The sequence below is a fragment of the Silurus aristotelis genome (assembly GCF_946808225.1).
Source record: "Silurus aristotelis genome assembly, chromosome: 2".
Lineage (NCBI taxonomy): Eukaryota > Metazoa > Chordata > Actinopteri > Siluriformes > Siluridae > Silurus > Silurus aristotelis.
The window spans coordinates 37,935,648-37,961,498 of NC_139575.1; the positions used below are offsets into that span (position 1 = coordinate 37,935,648).

At 39.9% G+C, this 25,851-nt stretch overlaps 1 protein-coding gene and 2 long non-coding RNA genes across 6 annotated transcripts; 2 read left to right on the forward strand and 1 right to left on the reverse strand.

Annotated features, from left to right (window-relative positions):
* The first annotated feature begins 1,001 nt into the window (after positions 1 to 1,001).
* On the forward strand, positions 1,002 to 2,429 carry LOC310717829. Its single transcript, XR_014530957.1, has 2 exons — positions 1,002 to 1,706; positions 2,108 to 2,429. It is a non-coding gene; the product is annotated as an uncharacterized lncRNA (long non-coding RNA).
* Positions 2,430 to 6,359: 3,930 nt separating this feature from the next.
* LOC310717818 lies at positions 6,360 to 8,389 on the reverse strand. The gene is made up of 3 exons (XR_014530946.1): positions 8,292 to 8,389; positions 7,615 to 8,044; positions 6,360 to 7,150 (listed from the first exon to the last, which is right to left on the reverse strand). It is a non-coding gene; the product is annotated as an uncharacterized lncRNA (long non-coding RNA).
* An 858-nt stretch (positions 8,390 to 9,247) lies between these two features.
* Positions 9,248 to 20,078, forward strand: LOC310717614 (endonuclease domain-containing 1 protein-like). 4 transcript variants are annotated; one of them, XM_083525898.1, is made up of 3 exons: positions 9,248 to 11,795; positions 13,159 to 13,558; positions 19,034 to 20,078. In XM_083525898.1, exons 2-3 carry the CDS (start codon positions 13,232 to 13,234, stop codon positions 19,640 to 19,642), a joined length of 936 nt encoding a protein of 311 aa, XP_083382024.1. In that variant the 5' UTR covers positions 9,248 to 11,795; positions 13,159 to 13,231; the 3' UTR covers positions 19,643 to 20,078. The 4 variants fall into 4 exon arrangements, with proteins under 4 accessions (XP_083382024.1, XP_083382025.1, XP_083382027.1 ...); XM_083525899.1 differs by lacking the exon at positions 19,034 to 20,078 and adding an exon at positions 13,654 to 14,518; XM_083525900.1 differs by lacking the exons at positions 9,248 to 11,795; positions 13,159 to 13,558 and adding exons at positions 17,807 to 17,912; positions 18,352 to 18,699 and having other exon boundaries at positions 19,034 to 20,071.
* Positions 20,079 to 25,851: the final 5,773 nt, after the last annotated feature.

Consider the following 25,851-nt stretch of genomic DNA (forward strand, 5'->3'; position numbering starts at 1 on the left):
CAGGCTTATATATGGGTGCCCTTTATAGTCCGGAAATTACGGTGTATATATATATATATACATGGACAAAAGTATTAGGACACTATTCCCGTTCCTGCCATATGTATTTCTTCTCCAAACTGTTATCCCAAAGCACACAATTGTATAGCATTAAATTTTGCGTTTTCTTGAACTTGGAAACACAAACCTGTTCCAGCATGGCGATGCCCCTGTGCACAAAGTGAGCTCCTTGAAGATCTGGTTAACATGCTTTGGAGAGGAAGATCTTGAGTGGTCTTCTATAGAGCTCTGGTCTCATCCCTACAGAACACCTTTGGAATGAATGTGAACTTTGACTGCACCCCAGGTCTCCTCACCTTCATCAGTACCTGCCTTTCATAATACACTTGTGGTGTATAGTGAGTATTTGAGACAGGAACATGAGAAACCAACAGAAACTTCTATAGATAAAGATCTCTGTACAAATATCCCCTGCAATCTTTTCACACCTTCTACTGAACTTCAACATCAAGTTCTAATTTGAAAATGTAATTGTTTAAAGATGTTGATTTGTGCAACACACACACACATACACACACGACACATACTCCTCACACACCTGAGGTGTTCTAAATTTTGGGAAGATGTTCCTCTAGATTTTGTGGAAATTTGTGGAGACTTATTCAGCCACATTGATGGTAGTAAAGTCAGGTACTGATGTAGGTGAGATGTTGTGAGGAGACCTGTGGTCCAGTCAGCGTTCACATTCATTGAAAAGTTGATCATTAGGGTTTAAAGCTTCATAGCAGGAGATCTCCACCCAATCTAACCCATAGTAAGCAGATGTTCATGGAGCTGGTTTTGTGCACAGGCACAGAGACATTGTCATGCTGGAACAAGTTTGGGTTTCCTAGTTCAAGTGTAGCAAAAATTTCCTTCCCCTACATTTAAAGACGTCCAATACAATTGTGTTTCCAAATATTAAGTCTTACAATATTGTAAGGATTGTTTTGCTCTCTGTCGCGTGGACAGGATTTGCCTTAGAATTCAGCCTTTCCTCTCGATCTCTGCTCTCCTACGTGCACGGAGAAGTCTCAATTAAACACACGAGTCAGCCTTTCAGAGAGAAGTTACAAAGCTTTATTGTGTCACACATGAATATATACCACAGATAGAAGGAGACGGGAAGGTCAGTTTGTGTGCGAAAAGAAAAACGGTTGATGATAATAACTCTAACATATCTGGTCATGTTATTCGTTAGGAGAAGCAACAAAACGCAGATTAGCGCATACCAAAAGGTGACAGTTTGGGTGCATATAAAGAGAAGATAAAGACAAGAATTGACTGTTCGGGGTCAACCAAATCTAGGACAAGGTTATTTTAACTGCTGATCATAAATATATCACAAATATTTATAATAGTAATAGTATGATGAGTTGGAAGGCTGAATGGGAAGTTCATACATACATACGCTGTGACAGGAACAGTGTTACTTTCTCTTTCAACATGAAGAAATTGTGTAGTGTAATTAAGCAACAGTCCTTTCTTCTACAGAAAGGAGATCAAATCCATCACATGATCAGTGTACGTGACTGCAGTGGTATAAAAGTGTGAGCATCTGAGACAGAAGAGTGAGAGACCAGCATGTCCTTCTACAGATACAGATCTCTGCACAAAGATCTCCTGCGATCTTTAAAATAAATTTCCCCACTGTGGGACGAATAAAGGTATATCTTATCTTATCTTATCTTATCTTATCTTATCTTATCATCTCACACCTTCTGCTGTTCCTACAGTTTGTGGTTAGAAACTCACCTTAACGCTTTCTCTTTCTCTCTCTCTCTCTCTCTCTCTCTCTCTCTCTCTCTCTCTCTCTCTCTCTCTCTCTCTCTCTCTCTGTGTCTCTCTCTCTCTCTCTGGTAAGAAAAATACTTTTAAAAAAAAGTTTCTTTTAGAATATCTGAAGGTCGGTTTACTTTCAGCACTTATATGAACATTGTTCAATTTACTACTGTGATGGAAAATAATGACTGTTTCTTTCTTCAGGTAAAATGATGATTAACAGATACATAGACAGATGCAGATGATGAATTTTGTATTTGATGATGTAATTATTAATGTTCTTCAGGAAGAGTTCTGCACTCCACCCTCACACAACCCTCACACACTCCTTCACTGTGAGTCAGGATGAAGCTCCTCGCGCTGGTGCTTCTGCTCTCTGCTTTCTCCTCACTGTCCCTGACGGAGGTTGTAAATTCTTTTAAACAATCCTGTCCATCGTTTTTCCTCCGAAATCCAAAAATACACACAAACTATATCATCCCCACTGTCTTCACTGGACATCAGTATAAGATGATTTGTCAGCGATGGAAAAATAATTACAGATTTGCCACTGTGTATGACACTGAGAGGAGGATCCCTGTTTACTCGGCCTACACCTTCTTACAGCAGGGTCAGATTCAACGTACTGATGAATGGAAAATTGAAAATTGAAAACCTCAGGTCAGTTCACGTGTTTCCATGTTTCTTTACTGTTTTATTAACATCTGTAGATTTCAGGCTGGAGACACTGCAGTAAAACATAATGAACACCAGAGATGGAAAAAGTTAGAAAAAAGTAGAAATAACTACTACCTGTTTTAGTGTCGTGCTGGTAAATGGACCTCACATCATATTAATAGTAATCATTCAGGTTTTCATTCGATTAAAATATTCATTTACTTGTGATATTTAAATTTACCTTAAATGAAAAGTTCCTTTTTTTAATACTCTAATCAACATGGGAATGGACAAATATTGATGCTTAATGCAAATGTATTTTTATTATTAGTGAAACCAAAATCAACATAGAGCTTCTCCTTCTACACTCGGCTTCTCATCATAACACAGAGTAATTTAAGTTCGTTTGTGCTTTATGAGTGTGTCAGGAGGGTTAATTGTGCACATCATGGCGGATCTTGGTGCTGATTTGAGACTTGGCGCATGAGTAATTTACACGTTTACTAATTAAAAAGTTTGTTTATTTTTTTATCTGAGTAAAGAAAGGACGTCATGAATAAACGTGTGTTGGGTTGGATGTTTGAATTTAGCTTTTTTGATATTTAGTTATTTATTTGTATTTTAATAAAAATGGTCAACAGACATGCTGCATTAATCACACATTTATAAAATTAGTGCTGTTAAAAGGAATTTGCATTTAGACAGTCTTAATTACTATATTACTGCAAAAGTCATTTAAAATGTTGTTCCCTAATAAATGTATCCAGACTGAATTTCCACCATACAGAACACAAGCAGAGAAAAGATTATGATGATGATCAGGTGGTCAGGAATGTGAAAGAAAAAGTTGTCTGAAAAATAAATAGTGAAGTAAAAAACTGATGCCAGAAAAATCTACTTCGTTACTTCCACCTCTGATGAACACTGAGAGTAACCAGTAAATATAAATGTAATGTAATCACAGTTTCCAATATGAAACAAAATGTTCACACTGAACTCCTGGTCCTGAGGTTGGCATACAGATTAACAGACTGGGTTTGGTGACATGTTCTGACATTTAATTTTTTTCACCAGTTCAGTTCATATCATGAGGTCAAAAGCCAGCACTTGTTGGGTATTTATTGAACTGTCACCATGGTTTATTTCTAATGAAATATCTCTAGTTTTATTTCTGTAAAATCTGATTTTTGTGTCTTGAGTGAGTTGTTTGCATTTTATTTACTATTTCAATTGTTCTTCATAACAGCTTGAAGCTTTCAAGGAATATAAAGATAAGAGAGAGATGATTGACTCCCCGAGGGATGGGGAAACTGTAAATAAAATAAAGAAGCAGGTCGTGGATTTAGATTATAAGGACACTGTTTATACTTGAGGTCACGTTTCTCCAAATCAGTATGCTGCTAATCAGGATCAAGCAGATTCCACCTTCACTTTAACCAATATAGCACCACAAACTCAAAACAGCAATGGGCAGTGGGCAGAACAAGTGGAGACCCACATGCTTGGAGAAATGAGGCAAATGTGCAGGCTGGACCAAAATCACCTGGCGTATATTGTGACTGGGGCCGTTCCAGGGAACAGATGGATCCCCATAACAAGAAACAAGAAAGAAATAACAAATGGAATCAACATTCCCAGTCATTATTGGAGCGCTTACTGTTGCACTGATATTAATAATGTAAATAATCTGGTATTTGGGGCCTACCTCGCTAAACTTGATATCTTTGAACTCCGAAGACCCGACATTTCCAATCTGAATAAACGACTCACTGAACTGTATGGTAAAGATTTTACAGTGTTTCCAGGATTAGAAGTTTAAAATACAGATCCTAATTTCTAGAATGAAATTTTGTTTCTGTATCAAAAAATCTCATGAAAACAGTTTTATTCATTTACTGCTGATTAAAAGACATGCAACAAGAAATGTACCTAAAAAATCCATTCTTTTACTGCACACCTCCTGATTTTAATTGCACCTGCTTCCGAACACGTAAAAGCTTCGATTAATCAGTGTTATCAATATTCTCACTGTTAATTAACCTGCAGATCTTTTAATAAAACTTTTAGCATCGAATAAAACATTATTTTGTGTTCTCTTTATTTCATCACGCTGCACACTGACACTGTGTGATTGCGAGGAGTTTTAATGCTAAATCTCTGTCCGGTTTTCAGCTCCTTTATTTCTAAAAATAAAATTAAAGATATTATTTACAGAGATACTGAACATGTGAGACACATGAACGACAGAGAGACAGAGAGAGAGAGAGAGAGAGAGAGAGAGAGAGAGAGAGAGAGAGTAGTACCAAAGTTCTAGTCAAATCACAATGACACAATGATTTTCTTCACAGTATGATGGTCTTTTAAATTCTGTGTGTGAGTCTATGGTTGTGTGTGTGTGTGTGTGTGTGTGTGTGTGTGTGTGTGTGTGTGTGTGTGTGTGTGTGTGTGTGTGTGTGTGTGTGTGTGTGTGTGTGTGTAATGTGTGCAATCTGAGAGTAGGCTGTGGGGGTTGCTGGAAATTTCCCTGTCTGAGATCTGACAGACACCTCACCACCCCAAAACTCTCACTTTGGCAGATCACCATCTTTTGGGTCTTCCCTCAGGATGTGGATGAGGATGTTTTAAACGAACTCTGTGAAACTTAAGTCAAGGAGGTCATGTGCACACAGCCAGTATGGTTTCTCAGGGCTGTAACCCTCCCTCACCACCACCAGGTATTCCAGAAAGCCTCTTCTGCTCTGACCTCAGGATGTACTTCACTAGACAGACTATATCATTGCTCAGTAATATGTCTGCTCAGCAATATCATGAGGCAGTGGAGATGTAATTGGTGGTACTTATGAAGCTAAATGGTCTGTACAGCTGAATAAACATGGAACGATAGAGCTGTATGTCAGTGACGTGTGAGCTGATATCTCACCTTAAAATTCCTGCTATCAGCACACACGTGACCTCTTACCATCCCATCATGTCTGCTGAATTCTTTACTGGACACTGGGTTGAACGATATTGTTTTTCTCCTCATACTCTAAAAGCAATGAGCCACAAGAGGGTGTGTGTTACAGTGATATTGTAATGACTAAGGATTTAAACACACAGCTTTGCATCCTGCCTGAGAACACACACACACACACGATAAAAACAGTGTCGTACACATTCTCTTGTGGCTCATTGTCAGAAATTCAATCCCAGGACATCCCAGATCTGTTTCAGGTCACATGACAAGCACTAAATTCACGACTCTGGACCTGGAACTGTATACTGGCCACGTTCATGTCATTATGAAGGTCAGGTTGTGACACCAACATGAAGGCAGAGCAGCACAATATATACAGGAATAAACAGACGTGTTCATGAGTGTTCGAAAACATCTCATCTATAAACCTGTGAGTTTAAGGAGCAGGAACAGATTCTATACACAACCACATCTGAAAAGATCTGCAGGATAATTAACAGAATAAAGAGATTTCTTTTTACACAAATGCAGAAAACACTGGGGTGACTGTCATATCACTGATTTCATGGTTATTTTAGAATATTAAATGTGACTAAATGAATAAAATAAATAAAAAGTGCACTTCATCACACCTCCTTCAACAACGATGGAATTATAATTAATGAATATCTGGTGTTTGATTCTCTTTTGTGTCTTTTTGTATCTTTAGATTTGCTTAATGCACAACTGCAACTGTACATAAGACGCTGAAACACATGGTTTGTACGTGAGCTCCTCTCTTTAATGAATGGAATGAATGCTTTAAATCTGCATGCAGGTCAAAATAAAGGAGCTGAAAACTCAAAAGACATTCAGCATTAAAACTCCTCACGATCGCAAAGTGCCAGTGTGCAGTGTGATGAAATAAAGACAACACAAAATAATGTTTGATTAGATGCTAGAAGTTTTATTAAAAGATCTGCAGGTTAATTGACAGTGAGAACATTGATTACACTGATTAATCTGTAAATCATTATTGTATTAAAGCAGGCGTCATTAAAATTTGGAACATTTCTTGTTGCAAGTCTTTTAATGAACACTAAATGAATGAAGCTGTTTTTGATTTAGAAACAGCGTTTAAGGTTAGAAATTAGGTTCTGTATTCTTAATTTATAATCCTGGAAACACAGTAAAATCTTTATCATACAGAATAGAGAGTCGTTTATTCAGATTGGAAATGTCGGGTCTTCGGAGATCAAAGTTATCGAGTTTAGCGAGGTAGGCCCCAAATACCAGATTATTTACATTATTAATATCAGTGCAACAGTAAGCGCTCCAATAATGACTGGGAATGTTGATTCCATTTTTTATTTCTACATTGTTTCTTGTTATGGGGATCCATCTGTTCCCTGGAACGGCCCCAGTCACAATATACGCCAGGTGGTTTTGGTCCAGCCTGCAAAGGCTCGTAATGTTTTTAAGCATGGGGGTCTCCACTTGTTCTGCCCACTGCCCATTGCTGTTTTGTGTTTGTGGTGCTATATTGGTTAAAGTGAAGGTGGAATCTGCTTGATCCTGATCAGCAGCATACTGATTTGGAAAAACGTGACCTCGAGTATAAACAGTGTCCTTATAATCTAAATCCACGACCTGCTTCTTTATTTTATTCACAGTTTCCACATCACTCGGGGACACAATCATCTCTCTCTTATCTTTATATCCTTCGAAATCTTCAAGCTGTTATGGAGGAGAAATGATATGCATTTAATACAAACACTTTCATCAACTCGCTGAACACACAAAAATCTGATTTGTACAAAAATGAAACTAGTGATATGACTTTAATCACATTTAAACACTTCTAGTCACCCCAGAAGATTTGATCTTCCCTGCTACCAAACCCACTCTGTTTAATGCCATTATTCCCAAACCTGCCAAGTTCCACAGAAAACAGTTCACAGGATGGGCAATGCCAAACTCAGGACCAGGAGTTTGGGGTGAACATTTTGTTTAATATTAGATACGTTTTTCAGCTCCTTTAATAAAACAGATTGTAACTGTGATGACATTACATTTATATTTACTTGTTACTCTCAGTGTTCATTATGTTTTACTGCAGTGTCTCCTACCCATTAGGTCACTTCCTAAAAACTACAGATGTTAATAAAACAGCAAACAAATGTGGAAATATGTGGACTGACCTGAGGTTCAATTTTCCATTCATCAGTACGTTGAATCATTCTTTGCTGTAAGAAGGTGTAGGCCGAGTAAACAGGGATCCTCCTCTCAGTGTCATACAAAGTGGCAAATCTGTATGTGTTTTTCCAGCGCTGACAAATCTTCTTATACTGCTGTCCAGTGAAGACAGTGGGGACGATGTAGTCTGTTGTTCGAATGAAAAATGATGGACAGGATTGTTTAAAAGAATTTACAACCTCCGTCAGGGACAGTGAGGAGAAAGCAGAGAGCAGAAGCACCAGAGCGAGGAGCTTCATCCTGACTCACAGTGGAGGAGTGTGTGAGGAGTGTGTGTGGAGTGTGTGAGGGGTGAGTGAGGAGTGTGTGAGGTGTGAGCGAAGAGTGTGTGAGGAGTTTGTGAGGGGTATGTGAGGATAAAGTGCAGAACTATACCTGAGGAAAAGAGGAACATGAACATTAATAAATATTTAAAGTCTTCATCTGAAACTGTTTATTTATCTGTTAATCTACAGTCAGTGGTTTTATATTTTTATATTCGGACAGTTTTAATGTTTGCAGGTGATCTTTCTCCGTCACAGCAGTAGATTGAACACTACATTGTTCACATATGTAGAGGACGTCGGCTGACCTTAAAGTATTCTAAAATAAATACATTGCTTTCGGGAAGTAGTTTTTTTACCATAAACTGCAGGAACTTGATGTTGAAGTTTAGTAGAAGATGATCAGAGGTGGAGATCTTTGCAGAGCGATTTCTGATGTGTAGAAGGACCTACTGGTCTCTCACTCTCCTGCCTCAGATACTCGTCTTTTTATACCACTTCTGTCACATACACTCATCATGTGGTGGATTTGCATTTCATTTCAAGTCACGATTATTGTTTACTTCCGTGATTATAATCTCTCACTCAATGAATATTTACATTGGAGAAGGAAGTTTTCCTGTTCAGCAGAAACAGATGGCAGTCAGATCACTTCCACACCCATTTAACACACAAGTGTACATTAATGAGCTATTGTAGAATTACATTTTGTTCATGGGCACAATGAGATTCTTTCAGACTCGTAGGCAGAGGTGGCAAAAGTAGACACATCCTTCACTCAGTAGAAGTACAGATGCTCATGTTTAAAAAGACTCTGTGTTAGTGTTAAGACGGTTCTCACACTACTTTGCACACATTCCTTTGTCTGTTCAGTGTCTATTGGATATTTACGATGTTAATCTGTAAGGTAAACAGGGAGTCTTATCTGGGCTCACACATCTCCGGCTAGTATATCCTCTTATCTAAACAGGAAACAACTTTAGGTCAGCTTTCTCTCCTCTGTGTGTATATATACGTACGTTCTGCTGCCTGCAATAAACCGAAGAAGAACATTTGCTGTGTGCGGTGTGATTCTTCCCTGAATTCAGAAAGGCACTACGGGCATCGCAGGTCGTATGGAAAACCTCTCCAAGAATTAAGTTTCGTTTGGGCATAATAAAAATCTAACAGTTGTGGTGTCAGAAGCGAGATACTTCCCGGCAATATCCAAAGGGAGATCACGCATCAAGGTAAGTTTTAGGATACTTCCTTGTTTGCGGGGATTTTCCCATTTGCCAGCCAATAGGGCTTTCAAATTTTTCAAAAGACTTCAATCTTGTTTTGGCTTTAAAGTCTATTTTTTTCTCCTAACTTACAAAATTTGTGATCCAATTGGAGAGACTGGATTACTTTTTTTGTTTGAAGACTGCGATTCCCCTGGTGCCTAGTGTTGTGTGTATTGTCTGAGTGTTATGTGTTGTGTGTCTGTTCTTTGTTTTGTGTTAAGAAGTTGGGTCATGACATTTCTCGCCCATTGCCAGAAGAAAATCCCAAAGATTGGATGTATAGTAATGGTGCCGGTTACTGGACTAAACCTTATTTAGATCATTCGGCATTATGGAGTGAAATTGTGTCACATCTAGATACTTTTTTCTAGAGATTTAGATGCTGCTAGAGGTTTTTACTATGCTCCAGGTTTTGTTAACCCGTTATGCTCTGCACTGCAACAGGAAGTGGTGCATTCCAGCCTCAGCACAAAACTCAAGGAGAATGTCCTAGGAAAAAGGGGAAGTTCATCTATTAGGGAATAGATAGAGTTCCAATTTCATGTCCTGTAACTCATCTTTTGCCTGTGGTGACACCGACTGGTACAAATTTTTATCATAGCTTTACAATAATTCCAAACTCGCCTTTAAACCTTTTAGGAAGAGATATGATGCACAAAATGGGAATGGAAATTCTGTTTTTTGAAACCAATGTCTCACTGTCTTTTTCTTCTGTCCTCATGCTCTCAACCAAGCCACAGCCACATCCGGAAGATTTCTTCCAGGGTAGTACAGCGGTCATGCCTGATGAACCAAATTTAGGTGAAGTTAACCCTAAATTATGGGCCTCTCACAAAGATGAGGCAGGTTTAATCCAGGTAAAACCGTATCATGCACTCATGAAAACACACCATCCGATTTTTGTAAACAATATCCATTGTTGAAAGAGAAGAATGTTGGCATTGCTCCAGTTATTGACAATTTATTGTCACAAGGTGTTTTGATCGAGACACATTCACCGTATAACACACCGATTAATCCTATCTTGAAGGCGGATAAAAAATGCTGGAGGTAACACAAGATTTATGTGAGATTAATAAATTAGTTATAACGTTAGCTCCTTTGGTGCCCGATGTAGCTACCATTGTTAACTCTATACCAGCAACTCAGAGATTTTTTACTGTGATTGATCTTTGTTCTGCTTTTTTCAGTGTCCCTTTGGCCTCAGAGACGCAGACGCTTTTTGCATTTACCTATAGAAGACGTTAATTCACCTGGACACGTCTTCCTCAGGGTTTCGTTGACTCGTCAGCCGAATTATACTAAACCTTTTCACCTTTATGTGAACGAACGTGATAGTACGGCTGCGGGGATTCTAGCCCAGGAACACGGTGACAGGTATCGCCCTGTTGCGTATCTTTCCAAATCTTTAGACAGCATAGCACAAGGGTTGCCCTCGTCCTTGCGTGCAGTGGCTGCTGCGGCTCTGATAGTCCGGGATGCTGAGAAGACGGTGCTGTCACATCCTTTGATACAGTACACCTCACATCAGGTAACAGCTATTTTACACAAACTCAACACACAACATATGACAGCACAACGTAGATCTGGTTATGAAACGAAACTCTTTGCAAAGGAAAACTTAGAATGATTACTGCACAGGTGTGCTTTCGACTGGACACAATTAAAGGTCACTCTAAAATGTGCAGTTTTATCAAGCAGCACGATGCCACAGACGTCGCAGGTTTTGAGGGAGCGTGCGATCGGCATGCCGACTGGAGGAACGTTCACCAGAGCCGTTGCCTTTGAATTGAATGTTCATTTCTCTACAATAAGCCGTCTCCAAAGGCGTTTCAGAGAATTTGGCAGTACATCTGACCGGCATCACAACCGCAGACCACTGCACATTTTAGAGTGGCCTTTTTTTTTGTAAAAGTCTTAGATCTTTGAGTTCAGCTCATGAACAATGGCGGCAAAAAATTAAAAGTGTTGGGTTTATAATTTTGTTCAGTATATAAATGTATATTATGTATATACTATAAGTGAAGTATTGTTTTGTCTAGAATTTCTCTTTCATGCCGAGAGAAAATGCTTACAAAAAAACCTCACCATCCTGTGGGTCCTGGTCAGTGAGGGCACCTCTGATTCATCTCTGAATCTGGTCTCATGCACGTAACTGATTCATACCGAAACTCGGTATGGTTGGAGGTTTAGAGGTTCTGAACAAGAAAAATGTTTTAAAAGCCTTTCAAATGTACATTTTCTCTGTAATGTTGTTACAGATACATTCATGATATAATAATAACAATAATAATGATAATTAAAAAGAAGAAGAAGAAGAAGAAGAAGAAGAAGAAGAAGAAGAAGAAGAAGAAGAAGAAGAAGAAGAGGGAGAATGTATTGAAAGCAAGGGTAGTGGTTTTACCTGCTCTAACCATGACTTTTTTGAAATGAGATGAATTCATGACCACAGGTGTGGGTGACAGCAGAAACGTTGAGGATGTGAACAATCAGATGACGACAGTCCTTCTACAGATCAAGAACTCTCTACAAAGATCTCCTCCTGCTATCATCTCACGCGTTCTACTGAACTTCAGCATCTAGTTCCAGCAGTTTGGGGTGAGAAATTCTACACTACACTAATCTTAGCTTATAGTTAGCATAAATCAGTAATAACACTAACAATGTGTGAAGGTCACAGGAATATTCCACTTTGATTTTGGTTTATGGGGATTTTCCCATGGCGTATTAGACAGTTTAAATATACAGCAATAATATGTGACAGATATAAATTGTTATTTTAAAAAAATTGGGATAGCGCATTAATAAAATTTTATATATATATTCAGTATATGGAAGTCAAGTTATGAGTATCTGTAAAAAGTCCTCAGAAATTTTGTGGAATTTGCTGAAAACAAATGAATGTGTCTTTTTATTATTATTATTATTATTAATAATAATAATAATAATAATAATAATAATAATAATAATAATAATAATAATAATAATAATAATAAAAATAATAATCACCATCATCATTTTAGTTTTTTTTTTTTTTGCTTAGTAACAAATTTCTGATTTCTCAATAATAAATTTTATTTATAGCAGTATTACAATCATTTTTCTAATCCTAACTCTGATGTTAATTGTATCATAAGAAAATGAAACCAACTTTACTGCAGCATCAGATTAAAGCGGTTCCTAACTAAAAGTGGTTAAATGTTCCATCTCTGTGCAAACTGACCACAAAAACCAGAACGACTGAATATGAAACTTCACCTCAGTAAGAAGCAGCACTTTGCAGTCCAACTGGTAACTTCTTTGAAAATTAATACAATTTATGACAATTTATAAAAAAACATTTCAAATCAATTAAAGGCATATGTGATGGTATTATTTGACATTTCCTAACATAAAAATACCTTATTTTATTACCTACAATTTACAGGATGAAAGTATTCTGGTCTTTTAAACGTGTTCTGTGATAAATCCAGACAAACTTTTATTGGATCTACCAGATCCTTGATCAGATCACAATCGATCCTTCTTTACCACTGCAGGAAGAAAGTGTTTTCTAGAAACTGGCAGAATGTTTTGGTGTTGCTATCAGTCAACCTCCAACATAAACCTGTTCAAATAGATCATTCAAATGAATTCCTATGTGCTGTGATTCCTATGCGCCTAAATCCTGACTGATGCGTTTCAGAAATGTAATTCCAATGTAGAGAATAAAGTTAGTCTTTATCATTAATGATACCAGGTCACAATAAAACTCTTCCATGACCCAGCTGGTGCTCAGAGTAGAACCTTTAAAGTTACACTGAGGTGTTGTGAAATATGTTGCTAATAGAAGCTAACAGGTTCCTGGTAACCTCACAATTTATTCTTTTTTTTTCTTTACACACTTCACATACCCCACATGCATACCTCTACATAAAACACCATTAATTAACCTCTCACATACCTGTCACACACTCCCCAGACACTCCTCACACACACCTAACACACCTCTCTCATACATACACACACACACACAAGTACCCCTGTGTGTCAGGATGAAGCTCCTTCCTCTGGTGCTCCTGCTCTCCATCGCCCCACTGACCCTGACGGAGGTTGTGAGAGATTTTGGCAGATCAAAGTGTTCCAAGTTCTTCTTCCGAGGCTTGAATAAAAAGAGCATCATCACCCCGACTGCTTTCAAGGGGAATCAGTATAAGCAGATTTGTCAGCGCTGGAACAAAGTTTACAGATTCGCAACACTCTATGACACTCAGCGGAGGATCCCCGTCTACTCAGCCTACATATTAACTGTTCAAAAAGAAAAGATGAACCGGTCTCTTCCTGAAAACATCCGAAATGAAGAGTGGAAAAATGAACCCCAGGTGAATGATGCACTGTTAATAATTGTGAAGGAGTTAAGGATGGGTTTTCACTGACTAACTTCTTCCTCTTCCTCTGCTTTCTTCATCCATAACAGCTGGAAAACATTAAGAACAGTTCAGACATGAAGAAGATCTCTGACGCTGAGATGGACACGTTATTTCACCAGGCTGTCAACAGAGACTATAAAGAGAGCAGTAAATATACGAACGTTGCTTATACGCGAGGTCACGCGTTTCCCCGTCAGTATGCTGCTAATGAGGATCAGGCAGATTCTACCTTCACGTTTACTAACGTAGCACCTCAAACAAACTATAGCAATACCAGATGGGCGGATCAAGTAGAGACACGGATGAAAAGAGAGATAAAGAACAAGTGCCCCCAAAAACATACACATCCGGCTTATATATTGACCGGAGTGGTTCCAGGGAGTAAATGGATCTCTATAAGAAGAAAAATTAATAATAATCCTGAAACAATTGACAAAGGCATTAACATTCCCAGTTATTTCTGGACTGCTTTCTGTTGTGTAAATAAGAGCAAAACATTTTCAAAGGCCTACGTCTCTCTGCAAAACGATCCAAACAATCAAACTCATGAATTAATTGAGATGAGTGTAAATATACTGAACTCTTATCTCACCAGATTGTATAAACAAGATTTCAGTGTTTTTGGCAGATTTTGTTTGACTTAATTTACCTCTAATCTCATTTCCTCGAATTCTCTGTTTAGACCTGAAACTGCTTCAGCCACATTTTCTTACTGCACTGATTCAATAATACGCTTCATTTCACTTACAGGGACACTTTTATTGTGCTTTGTATAACTTCTTAATTGTAAGGAATGTCAGGAATAAATCATTGTGCATGGTTACAGTAAATGAATCCATGACTGGGTGGATTGATGAAGTGCACTGATACCAATTCATTTCTTATAACTAAACGTAGCAATGAGTTTTTTTCTTCTTCTTTTTTTTCGGTCACAATAAAAGACTGACCTTCTCGTGGGCTCACCACCTGCAGGAGGGACCGTAAGGGAGGGTGCTGTGAGGATTGGGCAGCAGTCGAAGGCGGGGGCCTGCTTAGACTGCTGCCCCCGCGACCCGAATTACGGATAAGCGGGAGAAAATGAATGAATGAATGAATGAATAAAAGACTGACACGTCACAGTTTTATCGATTTGCTGTTGCATTTACTGTTTGTGAGGTCACTTATGTGGTAGATTTAGACAGATATCATATCGTTTGCTGTATTTCTTATAACATGAATATATTTTCATTTTTTCATAATAAATTTTCACCTCATTATTTCACCAAAACTGCACAGTGACACTTTGTGTACTTAAAAAAAAGCTGTTATATTATTCTATTTAAGGATTTTTTTTTTCAGATGCTGTGTTCAAATTGCAGTTTTTACCCTGACAAATCAAAAGTAAAAAAAAAAAAATGTAATTGGACAAAGATTAGAATTTAATAAAAGTGGTTCTCCAAGTGTAGAGTGTGGCCCTCTAGTGGAGAAAATAATACATGACAGGTGGAGCGCAATGAACTACAGGATTTATTTAATTCTTGTGTGTGTGTGTGTGTGTGTGTGTGTGTGTGTGTGTGTGTGTGTGTGTGTGTGTGTGTGTGTGTAGTTTCCCTCGTCCCGTCAGCAGATACTTTTCTCAGTATAACAGTTCTCTGGCTCCCCCTACTGGACATAGATAGAACCCACATTAGCCCAGATTGAACCTTTTTTTGTAAATGTAGATGTTTAGAATGTTTTAGGACGTTTTGGAGAGAGGTGAGAGAGGTGTGATTGAGATTGTTTGGTCATGTGCAGGGACATGGGGTATGTTGGTAGATAAATCCTGATGATGGAGCCACCAGTAAGGAAAAAGGAAAGACATGCAGGAAGCTGATTTGAAAGAGGCAGATGTAAGAAAAACGAAAAAGAAGTTGTTTAGTATGTTTCCTGGGTTCTTACAGGAGATAGAGGTCACATATTTGAGCACTTAGCTAGGTCCAAAGGTATATGGATATATATGAGTGTGAGTGTATGTGTGTGATTTTGGTCTGAAACCAGAAATTTGTGCAAATCGACTATAAAGAATATTACTATTTGTCCTCTATGTTCAAAATGTTAAAGTTTTATGTGAAGTTGGTTTGGATAAGGATGTATGACAAATGCTATAAATGTAAATGTAAATTGATTGACAATAATGAGACATGTAATTTGATTGATATTAAGGTGACAGAAGATAAAAATCAGAGGAACCTGGACTGTATCTGTGAAAAGTCAGAAATAAAGGATAAATTCTAAAATAAACTTTAAACTTACAGCCTACAATAAGTGAGTTTTTAACAGTTAATTATGTTGTAGAAATTTGATAAGAGACCAAATAAAAATTCCAGTAACAATGAGATCAGGAGGAAGTGGAAACTCTTTTCTCACCTCATTGATATACCATTTTGCCCTTATGTCAGACTGGTGACTTATTTTTGGCTTTTTTTCTTCACAGTTCTCTGTCACTTTATCTGTAACCAGACAGAACTCATTCTGCTCAGTTCTGTGGTGTCAACACTCACTGACCGTCCTCAACATTTGTTTAGAAACATTTGCCACATGTTCTCCCTATTTTTGGCTGAATTAAGCCTTACCTCCAGAGAAGCTTCAGAGAGCCCAAAGAAACAACTAACATTTCATGGCCAGTGGAGTCACAAGACCAGGTCTTACACCGGCTGATGTGATTAAAGCTTTACACAAAGTCAGCACACAAAAAGCGACTGGACCAGACAACAATCCTGGAGAGTTTTTAGGGGATGTACAGCGGGCAGATGTTCCTACTGCAGATTTGCAGATTTATTGTTCCAAAATTATTTTCATCGTCCCCAGGCTGAAGAAATCTTTCATGTCCTGCCTCGATGACCACTGTCCCATCACACTCACACTCATCATCATGAAGTGCTTCAGCAGCTTCTCTTGAGGCCTATCAAGAGCCCTCACTGGACCTACCACAGTTTGCATATCAGTTGCGTATCATCCTAACCATAAATCCTCCACAGATGATAGGATCTCCACCAAACACCATCTGGCCCTCACCTAACTGGATAATATGCCCTATATTTGGATATTTTTTTATAGACTTCATCTCAACATTCTGCACCATCATTAATCAGCACATGTTTGGGAAGCTGAGCCTGTTGGGTCTAAACACCTGCATCTAACTGGATCCTGGATTTTTTGACTGAGAGATCGTTCCTAGATTTGGAAAAGCACCTCCAGCACCACAACACTGAGCACTGTGGCCCTCAGGAAGTCCCCTAAGATTTAACTGCTCAGTTATAAACTGCTAAAATGCTTGATGTGTTTTACTGATGTAAACTAGGGTAGGGTGTTTTGGTATAAACCACTGGGAGATGTTCAGAACATTCACTGATGCTTAGTTATGGAAAATAGTTTTCTTTTCACTTCACTTCTCCTGCATCAGACCACTTGAAGGAACGAAAGAAACAATCATCACCTAAAATAAAGTCCACTACACATTCTTAATTATTCATTCTTACTAATGAATTTCAAATGTGCTGAAGTTGAAAAGTCTTTGACCAGCAGTTCACACCTCCAGACCTCAACAAGCACCATGTCACCTTTAAACAGCGTCAGAAGGTGTTCAAGGTGTTAATATTGTTTTCTCAAAGTGAAACGTGTGGTTTTAACACTTCACTAAACAGAATAAGAATAATAACTTCTCAGCACAACTACGTTTTCACCTTAAACAGATCAGTGTTTTTATAAAGAAGATGAACCTTCAGCAGTGTGATGAAGTGATGATGAAGAGAAAAATCGTTTACTTGCATTTAAATAGTGATGTTTTAATAAAGAATTAAATTTATATTACAATACAGAAAGTGATCTGTTCTGTGCAGCACTGCTGAATCCTGGACTGTTTTTCATTTTCTACAGATTCTCTACAGACTTTCAGTCAAATTTACTAATGTATGTTTTCCAATATGAACTTTTTGGCTTTTGAATTAGAATTTCACCTGAAAACAGAGAAATATAATATATAAAATAGACTTCCTTCATGTTGCAGCCTGATACCACAATAATTCATAATGTTTTCTTTCTCATTATTCTGCACTCAGTCGCACATTATAGCACAGAGATGAGGAACCTTTGGCAGCATTTACAGCCTCGAGTTGTTCAGGGCTCTGACTGGGCCACTCATTTCCACGTGACAGCAGTGGTATATAAAAGACAAGTATCTGAGACTGGAACATGAGAAACCAACAGACACTTCTACAGATAAAGATCTCCTCCTGCAGTCTTCTCACACCTTCTACTGAACTTCAACTTAAAGTTCTAACAACTTTCGGTGAGAACCCCCCCCTCCCTCCCTCTCTCTCTCTCTCTCTCCCCCTCCCCTCTCTCTCTCTCTCTCTCTCTCTCTCTCTCTTTATCTCTCTCTCTTTCAAATTATATTTTCTCTTTCTGTTTAATCAGTTCTGTACTGATTATGAATTTGTACATTTAAAAGAAACCCTCTCAGCAGAGATGTGGTCTGCTGGAATCTTAAGTTTGTATTCTAATGAACAAGTGTTGATTTATTCATTAATGGAAACTCAAAGCACTTTTGTACGTGGCTCTGGATGAGGGCATCTGCTAAATACTATAAATATAAATATAATTATTGCATAATTTCATCACTATCACAAGTCAAATCTTTTATATCATATTACAAATGTTTTTTATATTTATAAAATATGTGTTTATGACCTACTCATTCCCAGTCTATATTACTATCTTGTGCTCAGTGTCCCAAGGATAAACTCCAGATCCACTACCAGCTGACCAAGATGAAGATCCTCGCTCTGGTTCTCCTGCTCTTTGCTTTATCTTCACTGACCCACATGAAGGTTGTGGAGCATTTTCACAATTCTAGATGTGCTGAGTTCTTCATCAAAAGCCCAAAACAAAATCACGTCATCACTCCGACTGTTTTAAAGGGGTATCAGTATAAACAGATTTGTCAACTTTGGGAAAATGAATACAGATTTGCAACTCTCTATGACACGAATAACAGGATTCCCGTCTACTCAGCCTACACACTCATTAATGACAGACAGACTGTCCGAAATGAAGAATGGAAAAATGAGCCTCAGGTGAGTGAAAATTTCCTCCAGCTTTTATACTGTATGTGTTTGTGTTTATAAAACCCCACCTGATAATGACGTGTAACTCATTTACAAACAATTCAGTGTTTCAGAAGGAGTCAGAATCAGTACCAGATTAATTCTCTTTATTCAGTTTATTGCTGTTGAAGAACTTCACAATTCAGTGTGTGTTCAGTTCACATGTAAAATTTCCCTTTAAAAGTTAAAACCTTCCTGTGCTGCACATGTCAGTGTTTCTTACTCCCATGAAGGATGAATAAAGGATGAGTTTTCACTGACTAACAGCTTCTTTCTCTTCCTCCATTCTCTTCCTTCATAACAGCTGGAAAGCAGCAGCTACACTGCAGACATGAAGCTGATCACAGATGATGAGATGGATGAGTATTATAACCAGGCTGTGAACAGAGACTATGCAGATAGTAAGAAAAATACTAATCCTTCTATTGAATATACTAGAGGTCACGTATTTCCACATGGCTATGCTGCTGATCAGAATCAGGCAGATTCCACCTTCACCTTTACTAATGTAGCACCACAAACAGAACATAGCAATAATGAATGGGCAAGTCAAGTAGAAACACCAATGAGGAGAGAAATACTGAGAGACTGCAGGCCAAGTAATAATAATCCCACTTATATAGTGACTGGAGTGGTTCCAGGGAAGAGTGGGATCTCCATTAAAAGAAAAGATAATAATAAAGTTAAAGATAAAGGTGTAAACATTCCCACTTATTACTGGACTGCTTACTGTTGTGTCCAAAATATGGTAAGAATTTCAAAGGCCTACCTTTCTCTCCAAAACGAACCGAACATTACTTATGAATTCACTAAGATGAGTGTTAATAGGCTGAACGTCCAACTCACCAGACTGTATGAGGGAAGTTTACATAAGCAAAATTTCAAAGTTTTTGGGGATTTGTGTTTGACTTAATACGCTCTGAGCTCATGCCCTTTAATTCTGTAGTAAAACAGAAAACTGCTTCATTACTTCTACAAAACCCAAAATCATTTCACATTTTGAATCAGCAACGATTCCTAAATTTGGTTTGCAGAAACACGTTTTTTTTATTTTTATTAAACGCTTCTTTAATGATAAGTAACTTTAAAACAAAGACCAAATACGAGGTGTGAGGAATAAAACTGTGTGTGTGTGATGCTGTTGTAGGAAATGCAGTTACTGTTACACACCGATACTGACTTTCTTATAACAACTCACCAGAAGGGTTTCATCCTTTTTGTCCACTTTTTATCTGTTTTTTTTTCACTTATTCACATTTAATATTCTGAAATAACCGTGAAAGCAGTTATGTGACAGTCACCTCAGTGTTTTCTGTGTTTGTGTCTAAAAATCTCTCTTTATTCTGTTAATTATCCTGCAGATCTTTAATAAAACTTTTTCCTGTTTGCTGTGAAAATTGACAATTTTGTCACCTGGTTTTTCCATCACACTGCACACTGACACTTTCTGTACAGAAATAAGATGTTTTATGAACATTCAGTAAAAGGTTCTCTCAGTATGGGGTTTGTTCTCACTGCACATTATAACCTGGTAAAAAAAAAATATTTCCAGTAATTGTTTATTTCATGGTTTTCTTCACTCTTCTATCTGTAATAAACTTCTCTTGTGGGTTTAGATGTGGTTTTGTGTAAAATCTGTTTCTGCTCCCTTAAGTGGAGATGAAACACTACGTCCAGATTTGAAGAAGAAACTCACAGGTTTATAGATGAACACTCATGAACACGTCTGTTTATTCCTGTATATATTGTGCTGCTCTGCCTCCATGTTGGTGTCACTACCTGACCTTTATAATGACATGAACGCAGCCAGTATACAGTTCCAGGTCCAGAGTCGTGACTTTAGTGCTTGTCATGTGACCTGAAACAGATCTGGGATGTCCTGGGATTGAATTTTGTGTGTTTTTATCGTGTGTGTGTGTGTGTGTGTGTGTATGTGTGTGTGTGTGTGTGTGTGTGTGTGTGTGTGTGTGTGTGTGTGTGTGTTCAGGCAGGATGCAAAGCTGTGTTTAAAGCCTCCTTACTTAATTATAATATCACTGTAACACACGCCCTCTAGTGGCTCACAGCTTTAATAGCATGGGGTGGAAAACAACTTCTCAAAACTCTGCTCTGAGTTTTAAAACATAAAATAAATATATAACTAAATAATAGTCCTAATAAATAATTAAAATATTTACAAATTAAAATCTGTTAACAGATCTGTTGAATAATTTACATGATAAATAAATGAATAAAAATTCAATAATAATAAAGGAAGTTCCCGTGGGCTCACCACCTGCAGGAGGGACCGTAAGGGACGGTGCTGTGAGGATTGGGCAGCAGTTGGAGGCGGGGGCCTGCTTAGACTGCTGCCCCCGCGACCCGAATTACGGATAAGCGGGAGAAAATTAATGAATGAATAAAGGAAGTCAGTAAATCGGTGTGTAACAGTAACTCCACTTCATCACATCACTACGTCACTGATTCACTTCCTACAGCAGCATCACACACACACACACAGTTCATGATAATAAAAAGACTACTTCCACTTCTGCATCACACCACCCTGCTGTAGATTTTTGTTCTCTAAAAGCAGTCAGGTGTGTATTTTATTCCATGTCTAATGCAGTAAATGGTGGTGGAGGGAAACTCAAGTCCAGATACAAGACTTTATTTACTCATTTAAACATTAAGCGATGGAGTAGTGATGAAGTTCATGATATCAACCTGGAATAAACTATTGCTGAAGTTCACTAATAATATATTACTAATCAATTTTTACTAATGAATGTTTTACTGTGTTGAAGTTAAAATGTCTTCGACTCCAAATTCACACATTCAGACCACAAAAAACACCATGTCACATTTAACAGCTTTAGAAGCCCATTGGCGAGACTTTTTTTAGCATCTTCTCAGAGTGAAACCTGTGGTTTTTACACACTGAGCTGTGAACATGTTTCACTAAACACATTGATGTACCAACTTCTTAGAAGTTTTTACTTTATTTAAACATCTCAGTGTTTTTATAAAAGACTGAAATCTAAACAGTGTGATGAAATGATGATAAAGTGACAAAATCGTCCACTTTTCCATAAAGGACGGATTATAAATGATGAGTTTTCACTGATTAACAGCTTCTTTCTCTTCCTCCACTCTCTTCCTTCATAACAGCTGAAGAACAGTGGCTACACTGCAGATATGAAGCTGATCTCAGATGAGTATTTACACCATGCTGTGACCAGAGACTGTTCAGAGAGCAACAAAACTACTATTACTAATACTGAATATTCTAGAGCTCATGTACTTCCATATCAGTGTGCTGCTGATGAGGATCAGGCAGATTCCACCTTCACCTTAACTAATGTAGCACCACAAACAAACTACAGCAATAACGTATAAGATACACAAGTAGAAACACCAAATAAAGAACAAGATAATGAATGTGTGTAGTCCTGTATTAGAATATTACAATCCAGCACATGTTCAGAATCTCTTTGTAAATAATATCTTTATTTTAACTTACTGTAGAACTACAACTGAAAATAAGACACTAAAACACATGTTTTATACGTGTACTCCTTTTTTTAATGAATGGAAAATGCTTAAAATCTGCATGCAGGTCGAAATAAAAGATCTGAAACCTTGAAAGACATTTAGCATTAAAACTCCTCACAATCACAAAGTGTCCCTGAACTACTCCGTCCCCCATGAACCACTGAACCCCTTCATACGTGAACTCTCCATAAGAACTCGTTTCTGTATTAATGCACCAGGTTTACCAGTGAGTTATCACAATCTGTCTGAACAATAACATTTTATAATTAGTAAATCTAGTTATTGATAAAAATCTCTAACAAAACTGCAATGAAATAATAAAGTAAAATAATTAAATATACATTTCCCCTCACCCCCCCCCAATCATATTATGTAAATTAGCAGAAATTTATACAAACTATTATTACTAACACTAGTATTAATGCTGTTATACTAAATATTTAATGCTATTTTACAATCCTTCATGCATTGCTGTAAACAAGTGCACAATCCACAAACTATTGGAAAAGGTGGACATTAGACTGAGAGCATAAACATGAACCTGTAAAAGAATTCACACTAATCACAGATCAGAATTCAGCAGTGGAGTTCGAGGTGAACACACACACACACACACACACACACACACACACACACACACACACACACACACACACACCGTTTTCTGTATTTCTGTGATATAAATTCAGTTTCTCTGTTAAACTGCAGATCTTTTTAAAAATCTTCGCTGTTTGCAGTGAAAGAGGGTGATGTTTTCACTTCCTCATCACTTCACACTGCTGAGGGTTCAGTTTCTTCATCAAAACGCTGATAAGTTTCACTGAAGTAAAAATGTCTGGTTGGTGATAATGTACAAGTTGGTACATTATAGTGTTTAGTGAAATGTGTTCTCGGCTTGGTGTGTGTTAAAACCACGTGTTTTCTGAAGCTGTTTAAATAACAATAAATCTTTCAATAAATAAAACAATAAATCTTTCTTGTTGTGAGTAATGAATTAACAATAAATCATTATTATAAGTAATTTAATGCTCCTGTTACAGGTAAAGTAGGAGCTCAGTGGGTAAAATGTTGGACTTCTGATCAGAAGGTTGTGAGTTCAAATCCCAGCAACACCAAGCTGCTACTGCTGGGCCCCTCAGCAAGGCCCTTAACCCTCAACTGCTCAGGGGTATAAATGAAACCAAGCCACATGGGATAAAGTCATCTGCTGAATTGTGTAAATGTATTCCAGGAAAATTATCCACAGCAGGATGGTGTGAGGCAGGAGACGTGGACTTCATCTTCTTCATGATTCTGCATGTTTTTATCATGCCCAAACAAACACAGCACACAGCATGGATCAATGTTCTTCTCAGGTTCATTGCAAGCAACAGATACATAAACACATTGGAAAAGAAACCTGACCTAAAGCTGTCAGGCGGGAACGGAGGCGGAAGGCAAAGTGAAAGCAAACCGTGCTTTATTTAAAACCAAAAGGCAGAGCCAACACAAATACCTGCGTGAGCAGAGATAATCCAGAAAACAAAGTCCGAGTCCGAGTCCGAGTCAAAAAGGCACGTAGCGGAGCTGAGCATACGCGAAGACACCGGCACACACGCGGATGGGCATAAACACGCACGAACATACAATAACGGACACCAGTTCATGTGAGTGTGAGGCTTTTATAGGTGGTGTGATGGGTGCACGAAACTAGTCCCAGGTGATCGGGATGAGCCAGATTGCAACGAGCCTCGTGCGGGCGGGGCACGCACGAGAGCAAGAGCGAGGTGCATCGGGGAATCCCGGGGTATGACAGCCTCCGAAGGGGGCATGGCAGGGTGATTCCTGACACAAGGGGTGGCACTGGCGGCACCGGACGCCCCCAACCCACCGAACGCCCGGAGGGCCGGGGCACTCGGAGGAGGGCCCTCCTGATTGTCCAGGGCCTGAAGGGAACCGGCTGGAACCGCCCAAAAGCCGGGGACCCGAAGCGGAGTGACCACCCCTGAGGAGAGCCGGAAGGGGACCACGGACACAGCTGGACCCAGGACCGGAGCATAGCCCAACGCGGCGGCCCGGAACGGAGTGCAACCCCTGGCGTTGACCAGATCGGGGAGACGTCAGCCACGGAGGCCAGGAGCCGAACAGAGCCCACCACGGAGGTCAGGAGCAGGACGACGCCCTCAGCGGAGACCGGAGGTGGAAAGACCTTCTCAACGGAGGCAAAGCGATGCCCTCAGCGGAGACAGGAGGCGGAGAGACGACCCCCCTGGAGACTGGCAGCTGGGCGACGACATCGGTGGAGGCCGGAGGCGGAGAGACGTCCCCCACGGAGCTCTGGAGCGGAGCGACGCCCTCGGCGGAGGCCGGATGCGGGTTAACGCCACCCCGAGATGCCTGGAACAGAGCCGCTTCCACCTCAGAGACCCGGACTGGCACGACGACCCTGGTGATGACCGAAGGCTGAGCGATGACCACCCCGGTGGCCTGAAACGGAGCGACGTTACCCAGGAAGGTCGGGAACGGGGCCTCATCACCCATGGGGACCTGGAGTGGAGAGACAACCCTGGTGACTACCGGAGGCAGGGCAGAGCACTCAACGGGGCTTACCGGCTGGAAGACCCTCTGGATGAAGACCTGAGAAGGAGCGATGCCACTGACTGAGCACAGAGGCTGAGTGATGACCTCGGCAGGGATCATCGGTGCGATGTCACCCTCCAGGGAGCTCAGAAGTGACCTGTCATCGTCCAGGGAGTTTGGAGGCCGGATGTCACCGTGAGAGGAGCTCGGGAGCGAGACGTCGCCGTGAGAGGAGCTCGGGAGCGAGACGTCGCCGTGAGAGGAGCTCGGGAGCGAGACGTCGGCGTGAGAGGAGCTCGGGAGCGAGACGTCGCCGTGAGAGGAGCTCTGTGACATGACTTCATCTCCCGAGTGCTCGTGGGGCGAGCCGTCACCTTCTGGGGGACTGTGGGGCGAGCCATCACCTTCAGATGAGGCCAGGGGCAGCGGTTCAACGTCCCTTTCGCAGTCCCAGGGCTGAGGTGAGTGCTCTGGAGACCCCTTGAGCGAAGAGGAGGTCTGTGACGTAGCTTCGCCTTCAGAGTGCTCGTGGGGCGAGCCGTCACCTCTTGGGAGGCTGTGGGGCGAGCCGTCGCCTTTGGATGAGGCCCGGGGCAGCGGTTGGACGTCCCTTTCACAGTTCCAGGGCTGAGTTGAGAGCTCTGGGGATCCCTTGGGTAAAGCGAAGCCCCGAGAGGTGGAGTCGCCTTCAGGGAGACTGTGGGGCGAGCCGTCGCCTTCGGTGGAGCCCAGGGCAACGGGTCGACTTCCCTTTCGCAGTCTCGGAGGTGTGTTGTGTGCTCCGGGATCCCATTGGACGAAGAGGTGTTCTCGGGGATGCGTTGGCGTAGAACCAAGCTCTTCTTGAGACCCTGGAACGAAGCTGAACTGTCCCGGGAGTCCTGGGATTTAACCGTGCTCTCCTCGGGAATTTGGAGCGAAGAGGAGCTCTCGTCAGGGACCGGGAGCGAAGCCGAGCTCTCGTCAGGGATCTGGAGCGAAGAGGAGCTCTCGTCAGGGCCCTGGAGCGAAGCCGGATGCTCGGGGACA